Here is a 25418-nt window from a genome sequence, read left to right as displayed (position 1 = left end):
GTATGTGCACATACATATTTAAATTATTAGGACACTAACCAACATAGAAATAGTATTTCAGAAAAAACAGTTGATGTTCTAAAATGCACCCAAAGATACTTTCTTTGGAAATAATAACCAGGATTGTAGTGGTTTAATGCTTCAAGAACACTGAAATATTCAGGTTTTTAATTCCCTTTGGCAGTATGACACACCCTGTAGGATTTGATAAATTTAAGATGTGAAAGGACTTAGTTTATGAAGACAACTACCACTATCACTGTTTTCTTTCTTCTTCTTCTTCTTTTTGGTTTGTTTTTTGTTTTTGTTTTGCATTTAGATAATTCAGAGACTTAAAAGTAGAAAGCACAATCTCATCAGAAAGTTATTGGAATATAAGCTCCCTGAGTGCAGGGCTTGTATCTGTTTTGATCACTGCTGGAGTTTTTACTTTTGGACATAGAGTTAGTATTCAGTATTTGTTATGTGAATGGGTGATGATAGCCACGGGATACCACAGTATCATCTGAAATTTTTTAAAAATGAATTCTTAAGTGGCTAAAGACACCTTTCCAGCCTAGGGATAAAAAGCATTCACGGGCTTTCTGTAGTGGGTAAGTGAAAGAAAACAATATTAAAGTGTGGAGAAGGTGGAGTTGTATTCCTTATGTGCCTTTATAGTACATGTGATTAACAAAATATCAATTGTTTATGCTTAGTAAGAGCATTCTTAAATTTATAGAATATGGAAACCTGACTCTTAACAGTTTTCCTAGTGTTCATATTGGTATACCTTTTGGCCATTCATATGCCCTTTTATATTATTCAGGGTTTGAACAAAGCATCAAGTAGTTCTTTCTTGCCAGGCACTGTGCTGTACACATTGCAGCGAACATAGGGCTTTATAGTCTAATGGGAGAGATAGATGTTAAACAGATAACTCTATACAGTTTAACAAGCTTATAGGGCTTATTAGCAAATATACTAAAGATGAGACTAGCCTGGCAAGTAAGTCATTTAAGCAAGACAGAAAAATGAAGAGTTTTTAAAATTGTGTTGAAGGATTTTCAGAATCATTCAGTCTATCACCCTTAATTACTAATACTTTATAAATTACAGCCTCTTCTATGGTACTTAGCAAAAAATTATATACTGATTTTATGAAAGGATGTTTTCATTTTTAGTATTTTTCAAGTTTCTATTTATTTTTTTTCAAAAGATTTAATTTATTTATTTGACAGACAGATATCACAAGTAGGCAAAGAGGCAGGTAGAGAGAGAGAGAGAGAGGAGGAAGCAGGCTCCCCGCTGAGCAGAGAGCCCGATGTAGGGCTCGATCCCAGAACCCTGGGATCATAACCTGAGCGGAAGGTAGAGGCCTTAACCCACTGAGCCACCCAGGCACCCCTCAAGTTTCTATTTTAATTTCAATTAACATACAGTATTATATTACTTTTAGGTGTACAATATAGTGATTCAACAATTCCATGTATCACCTCGTGCTCATCACAACAAGTTCATTCCTTCATTTTTAGTATTTTTATTATTGCGTATTTCAACAGCCTTATACTAATGATTACTATCATTAATATAGATATTGCTATTGCTTTATTTTTATTAGAAAATAATATATTTTCTTTAGTAATGTTATTGTAAATGGTTGCTACATTCCAAAAGTGTGTGTGTGTATTTCTTTTACTTTCCTCAGTAATCACATCCTCAGTAAAACTTTTTTTTGTTTGTCTTTTTGATTATAATCAATCTAGTGGGTGAAGTGGTATTTCGTTGTGGTTGTAATTTGCATTTTTCTCAAATGTTGAGCATCTTTTCATGTACTTATTTGCCATTTGTGTATCATCTTTGGTGAAATGTCCATTAATTCAGCTCTGATAGATCACTAGTGCATCATGTAGTTTGATTTTCTTAATCTGATAATTTGGATAATATAATACTGTCTTGGTGGAAATAGCACATTCAGTTACTAATTTGCATCCAGATTTGAGATACTCTTTTGCCTCCAGTCACTTAAAACTGCCAACACTGGGGCACCTGGGTGGCTCAGTTGGTTGGGCATCTGCCTTCAGCTCGGGTCATGATCCCAGGGTCCTGGGATTGAGCCCCACGTTGGGCTTCCTGCTCAGTGGCGAGTCTGCTTTTCCCTTTCCTTCTGCTTCTCCCTCTGCATATGTGCGCATGCTCTCTCTTTCCCAAATAAATAAATCTTACTCAAAAACAAAAACAACCCCCCAACACTTTCCTCATAGGACTTGCATGACATTTTGTCTATTGCTGACTTAATTTTAATTTTAATTATGTCAATGATTGCCCGTAAGTTCTTTCCCAGCTTTAGATTTGAGAAATTCGGCATCTCTCTCCACACCCAAGTTTTTTTGGGGAAAGATTGATTGACTGTTACAAAGCTAAGTTGTGCATCATTTATGAACTTTGTTTTTATCATTCTCATGGTAAACAGAATTACCACTGAGTGATGTTTACTGTTCTCTAAATGCCATAATTAAAAAAAAATCCTTTTTGAGCCTGCGTTGTTTTGACCAAATCTAAGTTATTAGAATTTGTATAAAAATTTATCTTGAGGGGCGCCTGGGTGGCTCAGTGGGTTAAAGCCTCTGCCTTCGGCTCAGGTCATGATCCCAGGGTCCTGGTATCGAGCCCCGCATCGGGCTGTCCGCTCCGCGGATAGCCTGCTTCCTCCTCTCTCTCTTTCTACCTGCCTCTCTGCCTACTTGTGATCTCTGTCTGTCAAATAAATAAATAAATAAAATCTTTAAAAAAAAAAATTTATCTTGATCTAGGGTTTACTTACTAAGATCAAACTTTTTTTTTTTTTTTAAGATTTTATTTATTTATTTGACAGACAGAGATCACAAGTAGGCAGAGAGGCAGGCAGAGAGAGAGAGAGAAAGGGAAGCAGGCTCCCTGTGGAGCAGAGAGCCCGATGCGGGGCTCGATCCCAGGACGCTGAGATTATGACCTGAGCCGAAGGCAGCGGCCCAACCCACTGAGCCACCCAGGCACTCCAGATCAAACTTTTAAATTGAGCAACCATCACTATATTATCTAAAAATAAGATATTAAAAATTATATGGTAGAACCCATACTGACAGGAATTAGGAGATTTGACTCTTACTACATGACTTTTGGAAAATTTATATTTTAAATGGTTCTTTTTTCATAAAATAAGGAAGTTAGGGGAGAAGAACACACTTTAGAATCTAACAGAACTGGCTTCTAATTCTCAACCTGCCATTAATACAGAGTGACCTTGCCAAGTCACATATATAAACCCCTGTTCCTTATCTGTAAGGTAGGAGTAATAGTATTTATCTCATAAAACTGTTATGAATACTAATGAAATAATGCATAAAAAGTCCTTAGACCAGTTCTGGGCACTGAGTAGATAATGTTAACTGTTATTATATTAGGTGATCTTTTATGTGCCCACAAACTTGCAGAAAAGATTTTCCATTATCTGATTTCATAACTTTAGTAACTTGGGCTTTATTGTTGGTATTTAGTGAATGATCACTTTTAGTATGTTTCCACTGTAATGGCTTAAGAGAGTCTATCTTTTTGAATATTATTTTCTTTGGAAAGTGTTCTAGCTCTTGAAAATACCCATTGCGTATCATCTTTTCTGGGCCTTGCATGATTTACAAAATACAAATGGAGTCATTCAGTAGGACTCTAAATTTTCTTCCTTTAATTTTTGTAATCCCCCCCCCCCCCTGCCTAACAATGTGAATTTTTTTATCATAATATTCTGGGATTTTTATATCATATGGCAGGAGAATTTAGTACTTCGCAGCTTATGAAGAAGACACTTTGAAACAGGAATGTCAAAATGTCACTCAAAATAACTGGCTTAGGCAGTCCTTTTCTTAACCTGTGTAACCCCCTGTGCTCAGTTTCATTGTTCACAGATTGGATTTCTGTGAGATAGTGTAAGATTTAGTTTGACAGTCTGATGTTTATTTAGAAAAGCTGTGAAACATATGGAGGTTAAGGGTTAAAATAATGTTAACAGACTTTTCTAGGTATTTCACTTCTTTTTTTCCTGTGTATTACTCTCGCCAGGTAAATGAGTAAATAGAATATCTAAAACCCATTTTTTAAAAATTGTGATAAAATATGTATAACATAAATTTTACCATTTTAACTCTTTTTAAGGATATATTTTTTTTTAAGATTTATTTATTTGAGAGAGAATGAGCAAGAAGGGAAGACTGAGTGAGAATCTCAAGCAGACTCCATGCTTAGCTGGAGCCCACCAACATGGGGCTCTATCTCAGGACCATGAGATTATAACCTGAGCTGAAACCAATAGTCAAATGATTGACTGACTCCACCATCTAGGGCCCCCAAGTATATGGTTCTTGATATCAAATACATTCATATTGTAGCGTATCCATCTCCAGACTTTCTCAGACTTCTCCAACTACAACTCTATACCTATTAAATACTAACACCCCATCCCCTTCTTGCCTCACCCTAGCTTCTGGCAACCACTATTCTACTTTCTGTTTCTATGAGTTTGACTACTCTAGTAACCTCAGGTAATTGGGATCATATAATGTTTGTCTTTTTGTAAGTGGCTTTTTTCACTTAGCGTATTTTTAAGATTCATCTATGTTTTAACGTGTCAAAATTTCTTCCTTTTTAAGGCTAAATAATATTCCATTGTGTGTATATGCCACATTTGGTCTATTCATTCATCCATCCATGGACACCTGGATTGCTCCTGTGGCTACTGTGAATTATGATGCTGTGAACATGAGTGTGCAAATATTTGTTCTATTCTTGCTTTTACTACTTTTGTGTATGTACCCAAGAATGGAATTTTTGGCTCGAATGGTAATTCTGTAGTTAATATTTTGAGGAATCATGATCCTGTTTTCTATAGTGGCTGTGCCATTTTACATTTTACCAATGCACATTGGTTCCAATTTTTATACATCCTTGCCAAAACTTGTTATTTTCTGTGATTTTTTTTAAAGATTTTATTTATTTATTTGACAGACAGAGATCACAAGTAAGCAGAGAGGCAGGCAGAGAGAGAGGAGTAAGCAGTCCCCCCCCCCACCCCCCCGCTGAGCAGAGAGCCCGATGCGGGGCTCCATCCCAGGACCCTGGGATCATGACCTGAGCTGAAGGCAGAGGCTTTAACCCACTGAGCCACCCAGGCACCCCTATTTTTTGTGGTTTTATTTGTTTGTTTGTTTTGGATAATAGCCATCCTAAATAGTCATGGGTGTTAAGTGGCATATCATTGTGGTTTTGATTTGCATTTTCTTAATGACCAGTGTCATTAAGCATCTTTTCATGTGCTTAATGGCAGTTTGTATATCTTTGGGGGAAGTGTCTGTTCAAGTCCTTTGTCAATGTTTGATGAAGGACTTTTGAGGTCACCTCGTCAGGGAAGCTATTAATACATGATAGTGAACTAGCTAGGGTGATGCTAAATGGGATTAAAACTTGTTGAAGAGAAAAACCGCAAGTCAGATGCAAACACTGTCATGTTCCTCACTGAGTCAGTTGCACTTTAACACTTTTTTTTTTTTTTTTAAAGATTTTATTTATTTATTTGACAGACAGAGATCACAAGCAGGCACACAGGCAGGCAGAGAGAGAGGAGGAAGCAGGCTCGGTGCTGAGCAGTGAGCCCGATGCGGGACTCGATCCCAGGACCCTGAGATCATGACCTGAGCCGAAGGCAGCGGCTTAACCCACTGAGCCACCCAGGCAACCCGCACTTTAACACTTTTAAGTCATGGTTTTTATTTGTTAATTTATGTAAATAAAAGAGAAAAATGTACTGTATTAGTAATTTAGGGAAAAAGGAAACTAAGGGAGGTAACAACAGAAATCAACTAGAAAATGGTGGAACAAATAACTAGAGGAGCTAGTTTTTCTTAAAAAGTTAGGAAATAAAGAACTTGATGAACACTATACAAAGATAAAGAACAGAACTAGACTTAGAATCTGAAAACATGAACAATATAAAAAATAGGGATTTTTGAAAAATAGAATCCATGCTCAGCAAAAAAAAAAAAAAAAATCTACGCTCACATGTATGATAAACCTCAGTTTAATGATGTTATATGGCTGAATGGCATTTTATTTTGTATCTGTGTAATCAAATACAGTGCTTTTCATTTGGTTATTCAGTAATTATTTGTTTTCAGAAAAATTCTAGATGTTTTATTCAATTTAGTTTATAGCACAAAATCCCCTGTGTGTGTATGTAAGTAGATATCATATACACATTTTTGGTAAGTGACCTTGATTTCATTGTGAAGACTTAAGAGAGTGGATGTTTATGTAGCAAAATTTTGTGGAGGATAATTTCATTAGTGTTTTTCCCTAATTAGGGCTTTCAAGAAAACACTGATTTTACCAAAATTCTCAGAGCTGTGTAATTAAGTAGGAAATGTGAGGAGGGACTGAGCTTTTATATTTGCTGAATTCTACCATTTATGTTGAATAGCTATATTCTTTAAGGCTGAATTTGAATTTAATGATGGATTTGACTTGCTGCTTTTATTTTTATTTATTTATTTTCAAGATTTATTTTTTTATTTGAGAGAGTGAGTGAGTGAGAGAGAGAGAGAACACACAAGCCTGAAGAGAGGCAGTAGGAGAGGGAGAAGCATAATCCCCACTGAGCAGGGAGCCCGATGTGGGGCTCCATTCCTGAGATCATGACCTGAGCTGAAGGCAGCTGCTTAACCAACTGAGCCACCCAAGTCCCCCAGTTTTCTTTCAAATTATATGTAAATTACTATATAAAACTAGTTTAGGTTTATAAAAGTATGAAATGTGGATTTCAGTAATATAATGAATTGTACCCATGAATTGGCAGACTTCATGGATAATATTTTTAAATTTTATTTCCTTTTAAAATTACTCTACACCCTGTATGGGGCTCAAACTCAGGACCCTGAGATCAACACTTGTATGCTCCACTGGCTGAGCCAGCAAGACCTCCCAATGGATATTTTTATTTTTTATTTAAAAATTTTTTTTAAAGAATTATTTATTTATTTTAGAGTAGGGGAAGGTCAGAGGGAGAGGGAGAGAGTTCTAAGCAGACTCCATGCTGAGCAGGGAGCTGACTCAGGGCTCAGTTCTAGGATCCTGAGATCACAATGTGAGTGGAAACCAAGAGTCCAATGCTTAACTGACTGTGCCACCTAGGTGTCCCAGGATAATATTTTTAAAGTGAGGAAGGAGTTTTGTCTGAAAAGATGTAGTAATATGGAAGTATTATTAACAGGTATTGCTTTCCTTCATTTTTCTAACAGGGTCAGCATATTTCATTAGCACCTATTCAAAAGCTTGAAGAAGCTCTATATGAATACCAACCACTGCAGATAGAGACATGTGGACCGCAAGTTCCTGAGCTTGAGATGTTAGGAAGACTTGGGTAAGTGTCTAGGGACTTCTTTTTGATGGACTAATGTTTGGCTTATCTGTTAATATTTAAGTTTATTTAAGTTTAAGTTACACTTTTAAAAAAATTCTTAGATTTTGAAGTTTAAAACTTTACTCTTTTGTGAAAAATGAATGTCTAATAGTAAGTGTACACATTTTTTGTATGTTTCATTAAGTCTTTTAAGATTAAGATTGGTTTGTATTTTCTTTTTTAATGATGTTGTTGGCAGCTATATCGAAGTAACTGTTCATTTGCAGCTTACTCTGTAATTTTTTAAAAATAGGAGCTTAATTTAGTCATTAGTAAGCCAGTAAAAATATGAGAGTTGACTTTGCCATGAAAAAGAGTAGATTTATGCATTGTCTGCTATTTACAGTATAACTATATTTATGAGAAATGAGCCACAAAATATTTTAGTCAAAGGTATAATGTATGGCTGGCCCAGTGGCTCAAAAGCCATATTATATGCATCTGTTTTGGAAATGAACCTGGGATGGTGACAGTTTTGAGCGATGGAGATGATCACAGTCTGTCTCAGGGAAGCAGGTGGTGTCTATAGTATACTTGAAAAGTGTAAACCAGACTTCATTGGGGAACAATTCATGTCTGAGTCTGGTATCTCAAGTTAAAGTTTTGAATGAAAAGAAATCTAGAAACCTTTGCTTCTTAGCAAAGTAAAATAATGTAAAGAATATAATGTGAACAGAAATAATGGGTACAGTGAAACAAGTGATTAAAAAGTAATTTAATCAGCAAAAGTTTTAGCAGCAAAAACAAGATAAATAATAAAACAAACCCCCAAAACCAAAACAACAAAAAAACCCTGTATGCGTCTTCAATACCAAAATTTTGAACGTGACTCTTAGTATTATACATATGCAACTGGAGCCTCCAAGTTCATGACTATTAAAATGATAGATAATTCGCTAATCTGCTATTTAGTAGATCTTATTATTTCTTTAGTTCTATATTTTCTTAAGGTCCTACATCTTCCAAACATGAAGCTAAGGAGATGTGAAACAAAACCTTAAAACCCGTTTGAGTCTGAGATAACAGATTTTCTAAATAATTTGTGTTAAGTGCTAAAATTGAAGCTCGAGATAGACAATATAGGGTTTCATGATGTAAAAAGTTAATAGTGTTAAAGACGTTGGTTTCTTCTCTCTTATTGGGTTAACAAGAGCCAGAATTCTAGATCTTTAAAATAAGTTTTCTTAAAAACTTTACTTTTATTTTAGTGAAGACAAAGTATTTAAAACAGTATTCCTTTGTTACAGGGTTTTTTCATTTTCTAATAGTTTTGTCATCAAAATTACATTTGAAAGATTATGGAAATGGGCATAATAAATGGGCATAATAACAATGCACAAGTAAAATGTGTGACAACAGTTAGTGCCATAATAAACAGTTAATGCCCATAACAGTTAATGCCCATAATAAATGGGCATAATAACAATGCACAAGTAAAATGTGTGACAACAGTTAGTGCCAAGGATAGAAGAGGAAATAACTTGTTGTAATGTTCTTACAGTGTACCGGAAGTGGCATAGTTGTATCTGGAAATAGATTGTAGTAAGTTAAAAATGTTTAATGTTAACTCTCTAGCAACTGCAAAAAATGTGGGGGGGGGGGAAGAGGGATGGTCAATTAGTTTGTAGCAGAGAAAAATTATGAAATCATAAAAAATATTAATGAAAAGGAGAACAGGAAGAGAGGGTGACAAAAATAAAGAAATGAAGCAATTAAGAAATAACATGGTAGTAGATTTAGTCTTAACTCTGTAATTACCTTGCATAGAAATGTTCTAAATCAGCACTAACCAATACAACTTTCTGAAATGATAGAAATACTTTAGGTTTATGCTGTCATGTATAGTAGCCCTCAGTTTCATGTTTCTGCTGAGCACTTGAATATGTCTAGTGCAGTTGAAGAACTGAATTTTATATTTTATTCAGTTTAGTTTAAATAACCATGTATGATGAGTGGCTCCCATATTGGATAGCACAGATCTGAATATTCTAAGTAATAAGCAGAGATTGCCAAATTATACCAAAAATAAGATTTATTTTATGTTTTCTATAAGGAACTGGCATTATATTTAAAAATATAGTTTCTCTGAACTTTCCAAGTTTCTCTGTACTTGGATCTATAATTTGTTGTTTTTATTTTGTAAATATCTCAACCATTATTTCTTCACAGATTTTTTTTTCATCAAAGGAATTCTTTTGGATCTTGCTATTTTTATATCTAGCATTTCCATATCATTCCTTTTTATAATTTTCATCTCTTTTCTGAAATTCCCTGTTTATACATGTTCTCTATCTTTCCCCCCCTAAGTCTTTTAACTTTAAAGTGCCGCTTTGATATCCAACATTTCTTGGTCTGGTTCTGTTGATGAGTTTATGTCATGATGATAGATTTATTTTTCCTGTTTTCTTGTATTTATTATAATTATTGTTTGAGTATTGGATATTCTGTGTGACAGAACAGCAGAAACTGAGATTTATACCCTGAAATATTTATGTCCTTTTTTTCTGTCAGGGCATTAGGATAGAGAATTGAGTATTAAGTAGATAGTTTGATTTTAGTTTGGGTTTTGTTGTTCAGTTGTTGCTCATAGGCTTCAACTTCTTCCAGATAGTCTCTTGCCACTTTGAGTCTAGTATGAGGGTTGGAGTGCTGGAGGGATTTTTCAGTCTTGCTCCAGTCTGTTTTCAGCAACAGGCTCTGACCACCTAAGCCACATAAGGGTTCTCTCTTGGTGCTCCTCCCCAGCCACAGACTGCTTTTTCCTCTTGGAGTAAGATTTGTGATGGGAACAAGGGGATTTCTTAGTTCTCCTGTTCCAGCTTTTAGCCTTAGGAGGTCTTGGATACCAGAACGTGAGGGTAGGGCTTTCTTGGTGTATCTGTCTCTTTCCTAGAGGTGAACAACTTTTGTTTCTTATTTTGGAGAGCAGGCAGGTTTGCTTTTCCTCTCCCAGCCCCACAACTGAACTCTCTTATGTTGGTAGGCATGGGAAGTGTTGGCTGTAAGACAGTTTTTTGTACCCCTCCCTCCCTGCCCACTTTGCGTCATTGTGTTAGCACAGGTAAGAATTGGTTTCTTCCCTTTCCTCAGTAGCTGTAAGGCTTTTGTCTGTGTCAGTATAGAGTTGAGGAGGGCGACAGAAGGTTTTCTACTTTTCCCCCAGTGGCAGCCAACCTTTGCCTTTCCCAGCAGTTGAGTCCTGGCTGTTTGTTTGTTTTTAAGTTCATTTTCTCTTGTATTGAGTGTTCTGTTATTGCCAAATTTTATTGGGTCTTTTCAATGGACTATCCCCCCTTATCTTCCTCTTTTAATCTGCTACGGTGGTGCTGTTGCTATATATATGTGTGTGTATTTAACTAACTCTTAGAAATTTGTATGAAATAGATGTAGCTTGCTTTTTTCCCAATAATTTTGAGTAAATTGTTAAATTTAATAAACATTGGCAACTCTTCTGATTGTTTGGATCCCTTTTTGGTTTCCTTTTGCCTTTACCATTATGATTTAGATTTTAAAATGTAGGGTAAGTGTCCATTAGATAAGATATAACCATAGCATTTGTACTTTTCCCAAATTTTTTGTACATGAAATCTTATTTGAACCTAAATAAAGGAGGCTGGATCGTGTGTGTGTGTGTGTGTGTGTGTGTGTGTGTGTGTGTGTGACTTTCATTAACCATTGAGTATTTAGAATACAGTTAGTTCCAGATTTTTTTTTCTTTTTTTAAGATTTTATTTATTTATTTGAGAGAGAGAACACATGTGCATATGCACTGGGGTTGGAAGGGGGCTCCCTGGCAGAGGGAGAGGGAGAGGCAGACTCCCCACCAAGTGGCAGGACTCCATCCCAGGACGTGGAGATCAGGACCTGAGTCAAAGACACACTTAACTGAGTGAGCCATGTAGGTGCCCCCAGAATTTCTTGAAGTAGACTTTTGCTTTTCTCAGCAGAGACTATACATATATTCTGTCCCACAATAGTTACAAGGCAGATTGTTGTGATTTCAAATAAGCATGTATGTTTAAGTTAATAAACCTTGATGGTAATCGTTTCTTTTAGCCATTGGTGGCTAAGTAGTGTAGGAATTTCTAGATCATCAACATTGATATCAGAATTGCTAAAGAAACAGTGACTTTTTCCTGATTTAGAACTATTTATCTATCAGGAAAGAATTCATCCCACATCTCTTTAGCCTTCTACCTTGAGAAAGAGATTGTATTCAATACAGACAGCTTTAGTGTTTGGAGCTTGGATCAGCTCAGGCAGTCTTTTTGGTAATGTTCTGACCTCATACTGAAACACCTGCTAAAATAAATTCTAAATTGATTTCTTATACTATTAGTTCATTTTCTCTTCTGGAAATATTATTTGAAGCTATGTGCTATCTTATTTTTTCTTATTAAACTTTATAAATCTAAGGATATATCTTTACCTAATACAACTTTCAGAAACATTTAGAGAGAAACTGAAGAATTTGTTCTGTGAAGTGACTTTTAAAAAAATGATTTATATCCTCAAAGGTGCTGCTTTTAGGGTAGAAGGAATATAAATTTAAATTGACTAAAGTAATAATAATTATACATCTGTCCTAAAAGTTGTCCATGTCTTGCATTTAAATAAGCCCCATTTATCCCTTTATGGCGAGATCTCCCCCTTTCCCCAGTCCTCTAGTTTTTCTTCCTCTCTCTTTTCCTATTACAACAAAATTTTCCATTTTATATTATGTTATCCTACAGAGGGAACAAGATCAATTTTTCTAGAGGCAAACAGAATTAATTACTTATTTTATTTTCTTTTATCTGCTTTGAAATCTGTGTGACTTGGTGAAGTTAAGAAGGCTACACTTAGTAGCTAGTGCAGAAGTACAGGTGCAAGCACTTTCAGAATAATTTTAATTATATATTTTGGGGAGCAGGTGATTTAAGATTTTGGGTAGCATCGTGTCTCCAAAGAACTACATTTTTTTCCACAATATATAACTTTGAGAAAGGGTGAAATCAAAAGTACATTGTCATGAAATTTTTGGAGTTTTTTTTTCTTACTAAGATCTTCTTTACAGTTAGTTAAACTTGAGAAGCAAGTTTAAATGAAAATTTTTCATTCAGGAGGGTATTATGAAGGTATAATTATAGTTCACATTGGACTGGTAGTACTCTTCTGGTTTACTTAAGGCAATATGTAAACAAGTTTATTAATTCTCTGCCAGTGGGAGAATGCTTTGGGAAAACTTAACTGCTAATTGAAATTCCCTAGACAATGGCTTTCGTGGTTAGTCTAGTATTCTCATTGATTGGCACTCTGAGACTGTCTTTTTAATAATCAACTGGATTTCTAGTTAATATTTTACTACCCTCCATCCAAAGATGAGTTATTTCCTTAACTGATATAAATTATGAGTGCTTACCAATTTTGTTCATCAGTTTCACATTATTTAATCAGATACCTCTACTGTTTTAGGAAGATGGAAGTGATTTATTCAATATGAGCTTTTCACTTGTGAGCTTATTACAAAAATGAGGAAAAACTTATTTTATAAGATGAAATAGGATCTTTATGATCTCTTCTATTAATACAACTGATACAAGTGTGTGCTATCAGTTATGATAGCTTTATTTTTAAATAAATCTTAAATCTTTTCAAAGATTTAAAAAAAATTATTTTATTAAAAGATTTTATTTATTTGAGAGGGATAGAGGGAGAGGGAGAGAGAGAATCCCAAGAAGACTTCATGCTGAGTGTGGAGCCCCATGTGTGGCTCAATCTCACTAATCATGAGATCATGACCTGAGCTGAAATCAAGAGCTAGATGTTTAACTGAGCCACCCAGGAGCACCTTAAGATTTTTATTTTTTTATTATTTTTAAAGATTTTATTTATTTATTTGACAGAGAGAGAGAGAGAGATCATAAGTAGGCAGAGAGGCAGGCAGAGAGAGGGGGAAGCAGACTCCGTTGAGCGGAAAGCTGGATAGGGGGCTCAATCCCAAGATCCTGAGACCATGACCTGAGCCGAAGGCAGAGGCTTAACCCACCGAGCCACCCAGGTGCCCCAAGATTTTTATTTCTAAGTAATCTCTACATCCAATGTGGGCTCGAATTTACAACCCCAAGGTCAAGGGTTGCATGCTATACTGACTGAGCCAGCCAGGTGCCCCAAGTTGTGAGAGCTTTAAAAAACAGATTTGAAGTCTGATGGTTTAAGATCTTGAGAGCTTCCTTACCAGATGCTAAGATTAGTTAGCTATTACTGCATAATCAATAGTGAAAAAATGTGTGACAGTAATAGTTGTATTTAATTGACTTAGTTAACTAGAAACTAATGATAATTAGAAGATAGTTTTTTGTTTGATTTCTATCAGCACCTATTAATTTTGTTTTCTTGTGTAGCCATAGAACGCCTTACTAAAACCAACCAACCAAAAGTAGCTAACCTATTAACAGATCCATTACTATTGGCAAAGCATTTAGAAGTGTTCATTCATGAGGAAATAGGATAGGGTATAGTCCTCAGAATAGAAGATCTACCTTCACAGTTACCTTGGAGATGCTTTCATGACTTTTCTTTTGTCTTAAGAACTGTATTTTTTTTTTCCAATTGATAAATTAGAACTTTAAATATTGAGAATTTGAGATAAGACATTGAACCTGTTCTATCAAATTTTTTGTTATAATACTGTCTCTCTTCTTAAGGACTTCCCCACTGTTGCCATGGAAGACTAATATATCAATCTGGTTATGTCTCTTTGGTTTTAATGTATCAGTCTGGTCATGTCTGTTTGTTATTAATATCTTTCAGTAGCTCATCATTACCTGCACAATCTGAACCCTGACTTTAAATTCCTATACCCTACCTCCTTATACTTGGTGTTTCTTAAGAACCTTATGGTGTCTCACATATTTTTGTGTTGTTAAACATGCTGTTTCCTTTCCTTAGAATTTTCATATTGTCTTTATATTTGTGGCATAGTCCATCCAGTAATTTCTTTTCCTCTTACCTCCTATGTGTGAGAATTTCTTTTCCTCTTTCTTCCTATGTGTGAGTTGTCTGTTTATTCCCCATTGTCTCCTTTTTTTATTGGGATAATATTGTTTTCCTTTATTTATTTATATGAGTCAGCTGTGTAATAAGGCTATTAACTCTTTGAATCTTAAATTCTATTTTATTTAGGGTGCCTGGGTGGCTCAGTGGGGTAAGCCTCTGCCTTCTGCTCAGCGGGGAGCCTGCTTCCTCCTCTCTCTCTGCCTGTTGCCTCTGCCTGCTTGTCATCTCTGTCAAATAAATAAATAAAATCTTTAAAAAAAACTATTAAAAATTCTATTTTATTCTTTTTTAAAAGATTTATTTATTTATTTTGGGATGGGGGGTGCAGGGAGAGACAGAATGAGAGAGAGAGAGAGAGAGAATCCCAAGCCAATTGTGCACTGAGCACAGAGCCCAACGCAGGGCTCTATCCTATAAACCTATGATTATGACCTGAGCCAAAGCCAAGAGTCAGATGCTAATTGATTGTGCCACCCAGGCACACCTCATTTTTTAAAATTCTTTTTTTTTTTTTTTTAAAGATTTTATTTATTTATTTGACAGAGAGAGATCATAGTACACAGAGAGGCAGGCAGAGAGAGAGAGAGGGAAGCAGGCTCCCTGCTGAACAGAGAGCCCGATGCGGGACTCGATCCCAGGACCCCGGGATCATGACCTGAGCCGAAGGCAGCGGCCCAACCCACTGAGCCACCCAGGCGTCCCTTAAAATTCTTTTAAAAAAAGATTTATTTAATTATGAGAAAGAGCGAGTGCATGAGTGGGAGGGGCAGAGGGAGAGGGAGAGAGAATCTCAGACTCTGCACTGAGCATGGAGCCTGATGCAGGGCATTATCTCACCACCCCAAAACCACTAAAACTAAAACCAAGAGTTGGGTGCTTAACTGAATGCACCACCCAGGCACCCCTTAGTTTTTTATTCTTACATTGTTTATGATATGCAGTAGTTTTAATTCTGAGCAATGGTTGTATTGATGATGTCCTATTGACTTTCCATTGTTCTTCCACTAAGGAACTCCTAAACCAACATGAACTTTATGTATATTTATATTCTAATTTTTGCGTGGCTTCAGTTTTTTATCTCATCACTAAATCCATATGGAATTTATTTTGTTTATAAGGAACTATAAACGAATCTTTTTTTTTTCAACATGGTAAACCAATTGGCACAGACCAGTATGTCTAATAATACTTTTTTTCTATTCATGTGTTTTACTAATATAGTAAGAGTTTTTCTCCACTGCCCTTTCTTTTGCATTAATCTGTTTCAGTTTTTTTTAACAGTATCATATAATTACTAATTTTAAATTCATGATATGTTTTAATATTAAGTGATGCATTTATTTTTCTTTTGTGTATCAAATTACCACAAATTTAAGTGGCTTAAAACAACATCCATTTTTATCTCATTCCTTTTCAGTGTTTGTAAGTCAGCAGTCAGTGTATGGGTTACCCAGATCCTTGTAACTCAAGTGTCGCATGGTTGTAGTAAAAATGTCAGCAGGTGCTGTGGTTCCATGTAAGCGAGGCTTGGTGGGTGGGAGTTGTCTTCCAAGCTTTTATACTATTGGCAGAATTAAGTTTTTCACAGATGTCAAACTCACGGTAGCTTTCATCTTCAGTGCCAGCAAGAGAAAAATCACTTTGAATCTCTTCCTTTTAAAGGTTACTTACCTGATTAAGTTTGGCTCACCTAGATAATTTCCCTTTTTATTAACTCATAGTCAACTGATTTGAGATCTTAACTATATCTTCAAAATCCCTTTTGCCATATAATCTCAGGAGTGAAATCCATCATATCAACCCATGGGGAAAGGATTTTTGCAAGGCTGCACATAAGGAAACCTCAGAATTCTGCCTACCATGGTGGGACAAGTCTTCCTTTGCTATTTATCTTTTTCACAGTAGTCTTAGCATTATTATGCATTTATTATCCCAAGTAAACTTTGTTGGCCAAAGCAGCAAATTACTGTACAATTCTTTCAAGTTTTCTATACATTTGGAAAATTTAATAATAAAGTGTTGTGAAACAGGTAAACAAACCAAAGCCCGCCAACTACTTAACTAAGAATAGCCATTCTTCTCACTACTTAGATAATAACCAAGCACAGCTCCTTTTGGAATTTTATTTGGAATTGCTTTAAACTTATAAACTGATTAGAAAAGAACGGGTATTTAAAATTCATTGAGTTTTCATATATCTCACTTAAAAATTAATTTTTTATTATAGTTTTGATACTGTTAGAAAATTATTTTCATTGTGCTTTTTGATTCTTAAATATATTTTCATTTTGTGTGTGGCTGCTTTACTGAACTCTTAATTATTTTCTTCTCTTAGGTGAATGTCTGGGTTTTATTTGGAAGTGAATCATCTGAAAAAATGAATTTTTTCTTTTAAATGCTCTGTGTCTGACTTCAGTTTTGTATTTTGTTGAATTTGGCTAGAACTTCTTGACCTGGTGTTATCTGGTTCTGATAGCTGCAGTTTCTTGTTTCTGATGCTTCCAAGTGTTTCATCAGTGATTTTTCTTACCACTTTGGAGAAGCATTTTTTTAAGTCACATTGAAGAAATTGCTGGGTTTTGGTCAAGGTTATGGGTTATCTAAAAATGAAAAAAGGTGTTTGTTTTATCTTTGTTTGTGATGCTGTCCACCTAAGTTTATGTTAGTTTTATAAAAAGTGTTAAGGATATTGAAAAACCAAAGAATATGGAAAAATTAAAAAGTCACAAAAAAGACTGCAGTATGTATGTGTATATAATATATGATATATGTCATATTTTGTAATTATGAATATAATTACAAAATTAACTTTTTTTCACTGGCTGTGACAGGAAAATGTCTTTAGTATCTGTTTTTCTTGGCATCTGAATTAGAAATCAACTCACACATCTAACATGAACCTTTATGCTTAAAGTTCTAGTCTGGCTCTAGTCTGGTAAGTTTTAAATCTTTTTTATGCATTCATGGAAAAAATATGTTTCTGGTTGAAGCAGTTGTCAAACAAGCTTCTTTCATCGGCAGTCAGACACAGGGCAGCTGAATGAGGCTGTTTAGTCTAGAGTAAATGCTCACGAGATTATAAGGTCACTGAGGAAATGTAATTATGCAGTTGTTTCCAGAATAGTTTTTTGTAGTAAGGACTTTAAGACTATTAAATCATAATATTAATTAAAATACATATATTTAAAAATTAATCTTAGAAAACAACACTAAATAAACCAAATTATTTAGTTTAAATAATAAAATCATAACAAATTATTCTAGTGAAATATAGTTTTAATTCCGATTTTTGCAGTTTACTATTGGAATTTGGTCAGTTCTTCCCAAATCATTATAAAATTCAGTAGAACACACACACACACACACACACACACACACACAAATATAGTTGTTTCCATTGGAAAATGAAATCTTACAATATTTAGCTCATGCTAATTGAGAAAACAGTTGATTATTTAACAATTCCTTTACTTTTGTTTTTCATTCAGTTATGGAGTGCCTTCTGTGTAGCAATTACTCTTCTAGGTACTAAGAAAATAGCAGTGAGCAAAACAGAGAGAACATCTACTGTCATTCTGCTGGGGTGAAGCCAACAACTAAAATATACTAATGAATCTTTAGATGGTAATTAATGCTTCAAAGACAAATACAGAAGGCTAAAGGGATATGTAGTGATTGGAAGAGAGTGCTATTTTTGCGTAGGTACTGATAGAATCTTTTGTAGGAAGATATTTGAACAGACATGAATTAAGCAAAGAAGCCAATCATGTGATATCATGGGGAGAGTCAGAATGAAGTGTAACTGCAAAGATCCTGAGGTGGGAGTGTGTATGAGGAGGAGAAAGCAGGCCAGTATCTGGAGCAGAGTGAATTGGGGAATGGTAGGTGATGAGATCAGAGTGGTAGTGGGTTTTTTAGGTAAGGAGGCAGGCTGTGCTCAGTTAGATCACATAGAGTTTTTAAGGTAATGGCCAAGACTTGGGCTTTTACTTTGAAGGAGATGGGAAGTCATAAGAGAATTTTGAACAGTGTGTCATGGAACTTACGTTTAGAAAGGGTAATTATAGGAGAATTAATAGGATGAAAACAAGAAAACTTGCAGCAGTCCTGGTTAAGATGGTAGTGACTTATATACTAAGATGGTAGCAGTGTAGTTGCTGAGAAAACGGTCAGAGTATGGATATAGTTTTGATACAGAGACCAGAGAATTTTTGATGGATTAGATATAGGGAGATAGAAAAAAGTTTTCCCCAAAGTTTTTTAATCTGAGTAACAGAGCTGCCATTTACTGTGATAATGGAGACTAGGGGGAGGGGTTCTTTGAGGCAGCGTAATTGTGCCAATTGCTTTAAGTTACTTATCAAATATCATTATTAAAAACTATTTTGAAAAAATGTTTTTAAAGAGACTGTAAGAGTTGGAGAAAAACCCTAGAGATAATCTGTAGGAAAGTGAACTGTCTTGAGGCCACTATAGACAAGTGAGGCCAGAGAAGAAAACTCTTCCCTTAGTCACATCACTGGTTCATGCAAAGCTAGGACTAGCTTTTTACTTTGAAGGAGATGGGAAGTCATAAGAGAATTTTGAACAGTGTGTCATAGAACTTACGTTTAGAAAGGGTAATTATAGGCTACTTTTATAGGGTAATTTTAGGCTACTTTTTCTCTGTTGCACTGCATACCTTTGCCATGTACAGAGCTTTCAAAATCTGAATGAGCTTTTTAAAATTTTGCTTTTAGATTATTATAATTTCAGATAGTATATTAAGGGCAATGAGTTCAAGTTATGTAGCACCTTTATATTCTCAAAAGATTATTCTTTTCTAAGCATAAGGCAAGTTCTCAGTTTTCATTCAGCATTTTTTTGTGTATGTGCATGTGAGCAAAATAGGATTGAGTTGGGCAAAGTGACTCACAAGCTTTTGGGGTGGAGCATAGGTAAAGGTGAGCTGATACTGGAAGTTACAAGGGTGAGGCATTAGGAATAGTCTGTCGCAGGTGCAAGCAATAAGGACTTGAATATTCTGTCAAGAAATTTAAAAAATAATAAAACCAGTTGAAAGTTGGTGTTTTCTGTCACCATGTACTAGCAGTTCTAAGCAATGTCTGTTTTCAAATACTCCTTCCTTAAAAAAATCTTTTGTTGGTCCAAGTTCTAAACAGTTGCTGTTGTTACTTTTGAATTTAACAGTATATATGTAAATTTTCAGTTAGTACATCTTTATTTTTTGTTTTTTAATAACACTGTATTGCACACAGAAGTTAATTCAGAGAACTCCCAGTTTTATATGGTCAGCCCTACACTCCACATCTCACCATCTCCAATACCTATGCACTCAGCTATATTAAGCCTCATTCAAGAGTGAGTTTGTGAGGTTTTAGAATCCTTTCAGATTCATTCTGGCAAAATTTTTATTTCCAACTCCCCTATTCTACTATAATTTCCAGAGTTTAAGTATTAGATTTGGAGTAAATGTCAAATAGATCGATATAGCTCAGTGATTGTAAATATGAAAAAATAAAACTTAAGTTCTTTGAGTATTTATTTGTGTTTAAAAGCTTTTCAACAGGGGTACATCTGGAAGGTGTTACTAGAATCAGTCCTAAAAAAACAAAGACATGAATAGTACTGCAGTTTTTGTAATTTATTGTGAAATAGATATTTTATGAAACTATCAAAGTCATCCTTATCATTAAGATATTTCCTAGCTATTTGGATATCTGTTGCTTCAGGAAAGAAACTGGAAATTAAAATTAACTGAACATATTCTTCCTTGTTTATGAGCAAGATAAACTTTTTAATTGAAATATAATTAACATTTGGTATTGTACTAGTTTCAGGTATACATCATAGTGATTCAGTATTTTTATACATGACACAATAATCCCCATGCTAAGTCTAGTTAACCATCTCTTTCCCTGCAAAGTTATTACAATATTACTGACTATATGACCTATGTTCTGCATTATATCCCCATGACTTACTTATTTTTTAACTGGAATAAGCAAAGATAAATTGACAAATCTGGTCTTACTGTATACTGAACACAAATATGTAGAGATCAATTTTATTTTTATTTTTTAAATTTTTTTCTTTTCAAATTTTTATTTAAATTCTATTTAGTTAACGTATAGTGTAATAATTGTTTCAGGAGTAGAATTTAGTGATTCATCACTTACCTGTAGCACCCAGTACTTATCACAAGTGCCTTACTTAATACCCATCACCCATTTAGCCCATCCCTCATCCCTGTTCTCCATTACCCTCAGTTCTCTGTCATTGAGAGTCTTTTATGGGGGGTACATGGGTGGTTCAGTCAGTTAAAGCACCCAACTTTTGATCTCAGTTCAGGTCTTGATCTCAAGGTCATGAGTTCTGTGTTGGGCCTTATGCTGGATGTGGAGCCTACTTTGTAAAAAAAAGTCTCTTACGGTTTGCTTCCTTCTCTCTCTCTTTTTTTCCTTCCCATACGCTCATCTGTTTTTGTTTTTCACAACTCCGTATATGAGTGAAACCATATGATATTTGTCTTTCTCTGACTGACTTACTTGGCTTAGCATAATACACTCTAGCGCCATCCACATTGTTTGGCAAGATTTCATTCTTTTTGATGGCTGAGTAATATTCATTATATATATATATGTGTGTGTGTGCACACACCCACACCCACACACCCCTTATCTTCTTTATCCATTCATTAGTTGATGGATATTTGGGACATTTTGGGCTCTCTCCATAGTTTGGCTATTGTTGATAATGCTGCTGTAAGCATCAGGGTGCACATACCCCTTTGAATCTGTTTTTTTTTTTTTTTTTTTTTTTTTTTGTATCCTTTGGGTAAATAGCTAGTATTGCTGTTGTTGGATTGTAGGGTAGTTGTATTTTTAACTTCTTCAGGAACCTCCATACTGTTCTCCAGGGTGGCTGCACCAGTTTGCATTCCCACCAACAGTGTTAAGAGCATTCCCTTTCTCTGTTTCCTTGCTAACACCTGTTGTTTCCTGTGTTGTTAATTTTAGCCATTCTGACAGGTGTGAAGTGTTATGTCATCGTGGTTTTGATTTGTATTTCCCTGATGATGAGTGATGCTGAGCATCCTTTCATGTGTCTGTTAGCCATCTGGATTTCTTCTTTGGAAAAATGTCTATTCATGTCTTCTGCCCATTTCTTAACTGGATTATATTTCTTAACTGGATTATTTCTTAACTGGATTATTTGTGTGTTGGTGTTGAGTTTGATAAGTTCTTTATATATTTTGGATACTAACCCTTTAGCAGGTATGTCATTTTTAAATACCTTCTTCCATTCCTTAGGCTGCCTTTTAGTTTTGTTGATTGGTTCCTTTGCTGTGGAGGAGCTTTTTATCTTGATGAAGTCCCAATAGTTTGTTTGTGTAGGTCAGTTTTAATGAACTCTTCAACAAATTTGCAGAGGTCAGAGCTCAAGCAAAGTATTTTGAGTCCATTATGTACTTAGAAATATTTTCATGTTTTTGAAAATTAATATATTTAATGAGTATTTTCTTTTCTTTTTTTCTTTTTTTAAAGATTTTATTTACTTATTTGATAGACAGAGATCACAAGTAGGAAGAGAAGAGAGGCAGGCAGAGAGAGAGGGGGAAGCAGGCTCCCCGCTGAGCCGAGAGCCCGATGCAGGGCTGGATCCCAGGACACTGGGATCATCACCTGAGCTGAAGGCAGAGGCCTTATTAACCCACTGAACCACCCAGGCACCCCTAGTGGGTATTTTCTTTCATCTGTTAGTTTTTACCCTCTTTTGTGATATAAATTGTATTTTTATTTTATATTAGAAATTTTTTACTGGCATAATTACATGTACAAAGTCTAATAAAAGAAAACTCTCTGTGTATTTTCTGCATTGTTACTCTCCTTTTATGATTATTACAGAAAATGGTTTTGTTGTGTATAGAAGTAGGCATGGTAAAATATGGATCTGCTCTAGTTATCCAATATTCTAGGTATATAACTGATTGGTAAGAGTTTGTCCTGAGGACAGGATCCTGTGTCACATGTTTCTAGGACCAAAGCGTCTTGTCAATTTAGGCTTAAAAATGAATTTTTCATATTTGGTCTTATTACTTTGAGGAAAATGTGATGACTTAGATTTTGCTTTATTTGAGGCATATTATACTCAGAGACTGAGATTGTATTTGCCAATAATTTATTTTTTAAATAAAGGTTTATTTTGGAAATTATAATTTATAATAATATTCACAAGTCAGTGGTATATAGGATAATGCCTCTTAATAAGCCAATAAAGAAATATTCGAGGGGTGCCTGGGTGGCTCAGTGGGTTAAGAAATATTCAAAATCAGTGATAAATTAATGACAGTATTGTTTCAGGCAGAGAAGAAGTGAAAGAAATAAGATTCATATTTAGTTGAGGTTTACCTTTCTATGAGTTGGTTCTCAGAAGAGTCAGTCAGTCTTTCTAACTAAGATCTAGGTATCACCTGCTGGCTTAGGTCCCTTGCTGCTGTAGCATGTAGTGAATGGCATTGGTGTTGGCATGCAGGGTGGGCTGTTCTGAAAGTTATTATTCTAGGGACTATTTACACAGTTTACACCACTGCCTATGATGAGTCGCCTTGCCAAGGCAGGAACAGATGTCCCTTCCCTTCCTGGGAGTGCTGCATGGTTTAACACCATTGCCAACCAAGAGGAGCCTGGTTATGGCAGGAGCAAGTATCTCAAGTATCTTCAATCTTTGAAGAGTTCTTTAGATCAACAAAGAATAGCTTTGTCCAGACTGATCACTCCTCAGTAAGACCTCACAAACTCTTGGTATTTAAAGTTTAAATGTTCATTACATTATAGCTACTCTTCCATATGTTACTATCAGTAAGTCTCCAGCAGTGCCTGTCAACAGTTGAGCTATTGAGTACTTAACCACCACAACAGGTGTCAGTGACAACATCCCAACACTGCTTCTTCAGTGTAAACAAATTTGCTCTTAGATCAAAACAACTTAAGTCATAAACAAGTGGATTTGAAATCATAACAAACCAATATACAACAGTTTAAAAAAAAAAAAAGTAATGGTCAGGAATTAGATCTTACTTAGGTCAAAAACTTGTGGTTGTTGAATCTGGAAAACAAATGGATATGCTTTTGGGGAGCAGAATAAACATGGCTGATTAATCATCTTTTAGCTTATGAAAGGAAAATTGACAATAAGATGGTACAAATGTGGATCAGATGACCAGGCAGGATTAGACTCTCTTCATGCTGAAATGTTTTGGTGTGGGGAAAAAAATGCTGATTGGTTCTCTGAAGCTTTGATTATTTATTTACTGAGAACAAGGTACTATTTCAGGTAATTTTTCAAAGCCAATGAATTGTTTTTCTTAGATACTGTATACCTCAGTATAACTTTTTTTTTTTACTCTGCCCAGCTTCTAAATCTTAGCTTTTTTTGGTTATATTTATCTGTATATTTCTGAATAACACAGTTCTGCAGCAGTTTCTTGATTACTAATTTTAGACTTGTCTCTTCACATCGCAATGTGAGAGGTAAAGATTTAGCCCTCTAAAACTCCTTCCTGGGGTGCCTGGGTGGCTCAGTGAGTTAAACCTCTGCCTTCAGCTCAGGTCATGGTTTCAGGGTCCTGCGTTGGGCTCTCTGCTCAGCAGGGAGAAACCCAACTCCTTCCCTGGCTTTATTTTAGTCCCCCCATTTTGTCTCGATAGAGTTAGTCATGCTTTTTAAATTGAATCAGTATTCACTATTTCCATGGTGAATATGTAAATACTATTTTCAGTTGAGCCACATATAAAAACAGTGATTTAGTTTCTTTAGCTTTCTCATAATAATGTTGCCTGTCCTCATTTTTTTCCCCCCTTTGGACTTAATCAGCATCTTGCCTACATCATCAAACCCTAAAATCATCTTGACTTTTCTGAGACTAATGGATATGAAAACAAAACAGAATATCACCGTTTGTCAGCGTCTTTCCTACCTTAGCAAGCCCTAAAGCTATCTTACCCTTTCTGTGGCTAAAAAATATGGAAACAATAGAATAACCATTTGTCACTTCTTTTAACCTTCTTACTCAGTGTAGATGGCACTTCGGTGCTGTTTTTGTTAACAACTTAGTCTTTCCTGCCCTCATGTTTGCCAGTGTTGTAGGCATGCAATCTATCTGCTTTGCTAATTTATGATGGGTAACATCTGGGCTTATGGGATAGCTGCTTTCTAAGTCTTTAAAAAATGTTCTGCCAAGGAGTGATGAGCTGTCTTCACTTGATCTTAGCCAAAAGGCCGAGAAGCGATATGAGCTGTCTTCAGATTTAGAGAATATTTGGTCAACCTTTTGGTTCAGTTCAATTAATTGTTTATTTTTACATCATCTCCTTTCTTCCAAATACCTTAGGATATACACTAAAACTATAGCAAGTTAATTATGGTACACAAACATCAAAGATAAAGAAATGTTGACACACATTCTTTCAGCAAAATGACAGAGTTTTTGTTCCATGTTATATATTGTGGAATGAAATCCATCCCATTTAAAGAAACTAAATGAATGAGGGTATAATATTTCCTGGAGTGCCTGGGTGGCACATTTAGCATCTGACTTTTGGTTTTGGCTCAGGTCGTGATCTCAGGGTTGTGAGATCCAGCCCCGCTTTGGGCTCCGCACTTTGTGCAGAGCCTACTTGAGATTTTCCCTCTGCCCCTCCTGTTCATATGCTCTCTCTTTACAATAAATGAATATATCTTTTGTTTTTAAAAAGAGAAAGAATATAATATTTCCTTTTTGTCCTTAAAAATATACCCTTTGGTGACTCCAGCTGGGCATCAGGAATCTGTTTTGGGGTAATGAAAATGTTCTAAACTGGATTGTGTTGATGGCTTTCCAATTCTGTAATTTACTAAAAATGATTGAATTGAAATT

At 35.3% G+C, this 25418-nt stretch overlaps 1 protein-coding gene across 2 annotated transcripts in view; it reads left to right on the top strand.

The window, feature by feature from the left end:
- Window positions 1-25418, top strand: part of MNAT1 (MNAT1 component of CDK activating kinase) — a 214194-nt gene that overhangs the window by 132011 nt on the left and 56765 nt on the right. For both annotated transcript variants that reach the window (XM_082734953.1, XM_082734952.1), the window contains exon 7: window positions 7302-7423. In XM_082734953.1, coding sequence (XP_082591079.1) covers window positions 7302-7423 — 122 coding nt within the window. The remainder of the gene's footprint in view (window positions 1-7301; window positions 7424-25418) is intronic.

Source organism: Mustela nivalis, assembly GCF_964662115.1.
Source record: "Mustela nivalis genome assembly, chromosome: 6".
NCBI lineage: Eukaryota > Metazoa > Chordata > Mammalia > Carnivora > Mustelidae > Mustela > Mustela nivalis.
This window is presented reverse-complemented; position numbering and strand designations above follow the sequence as displayed.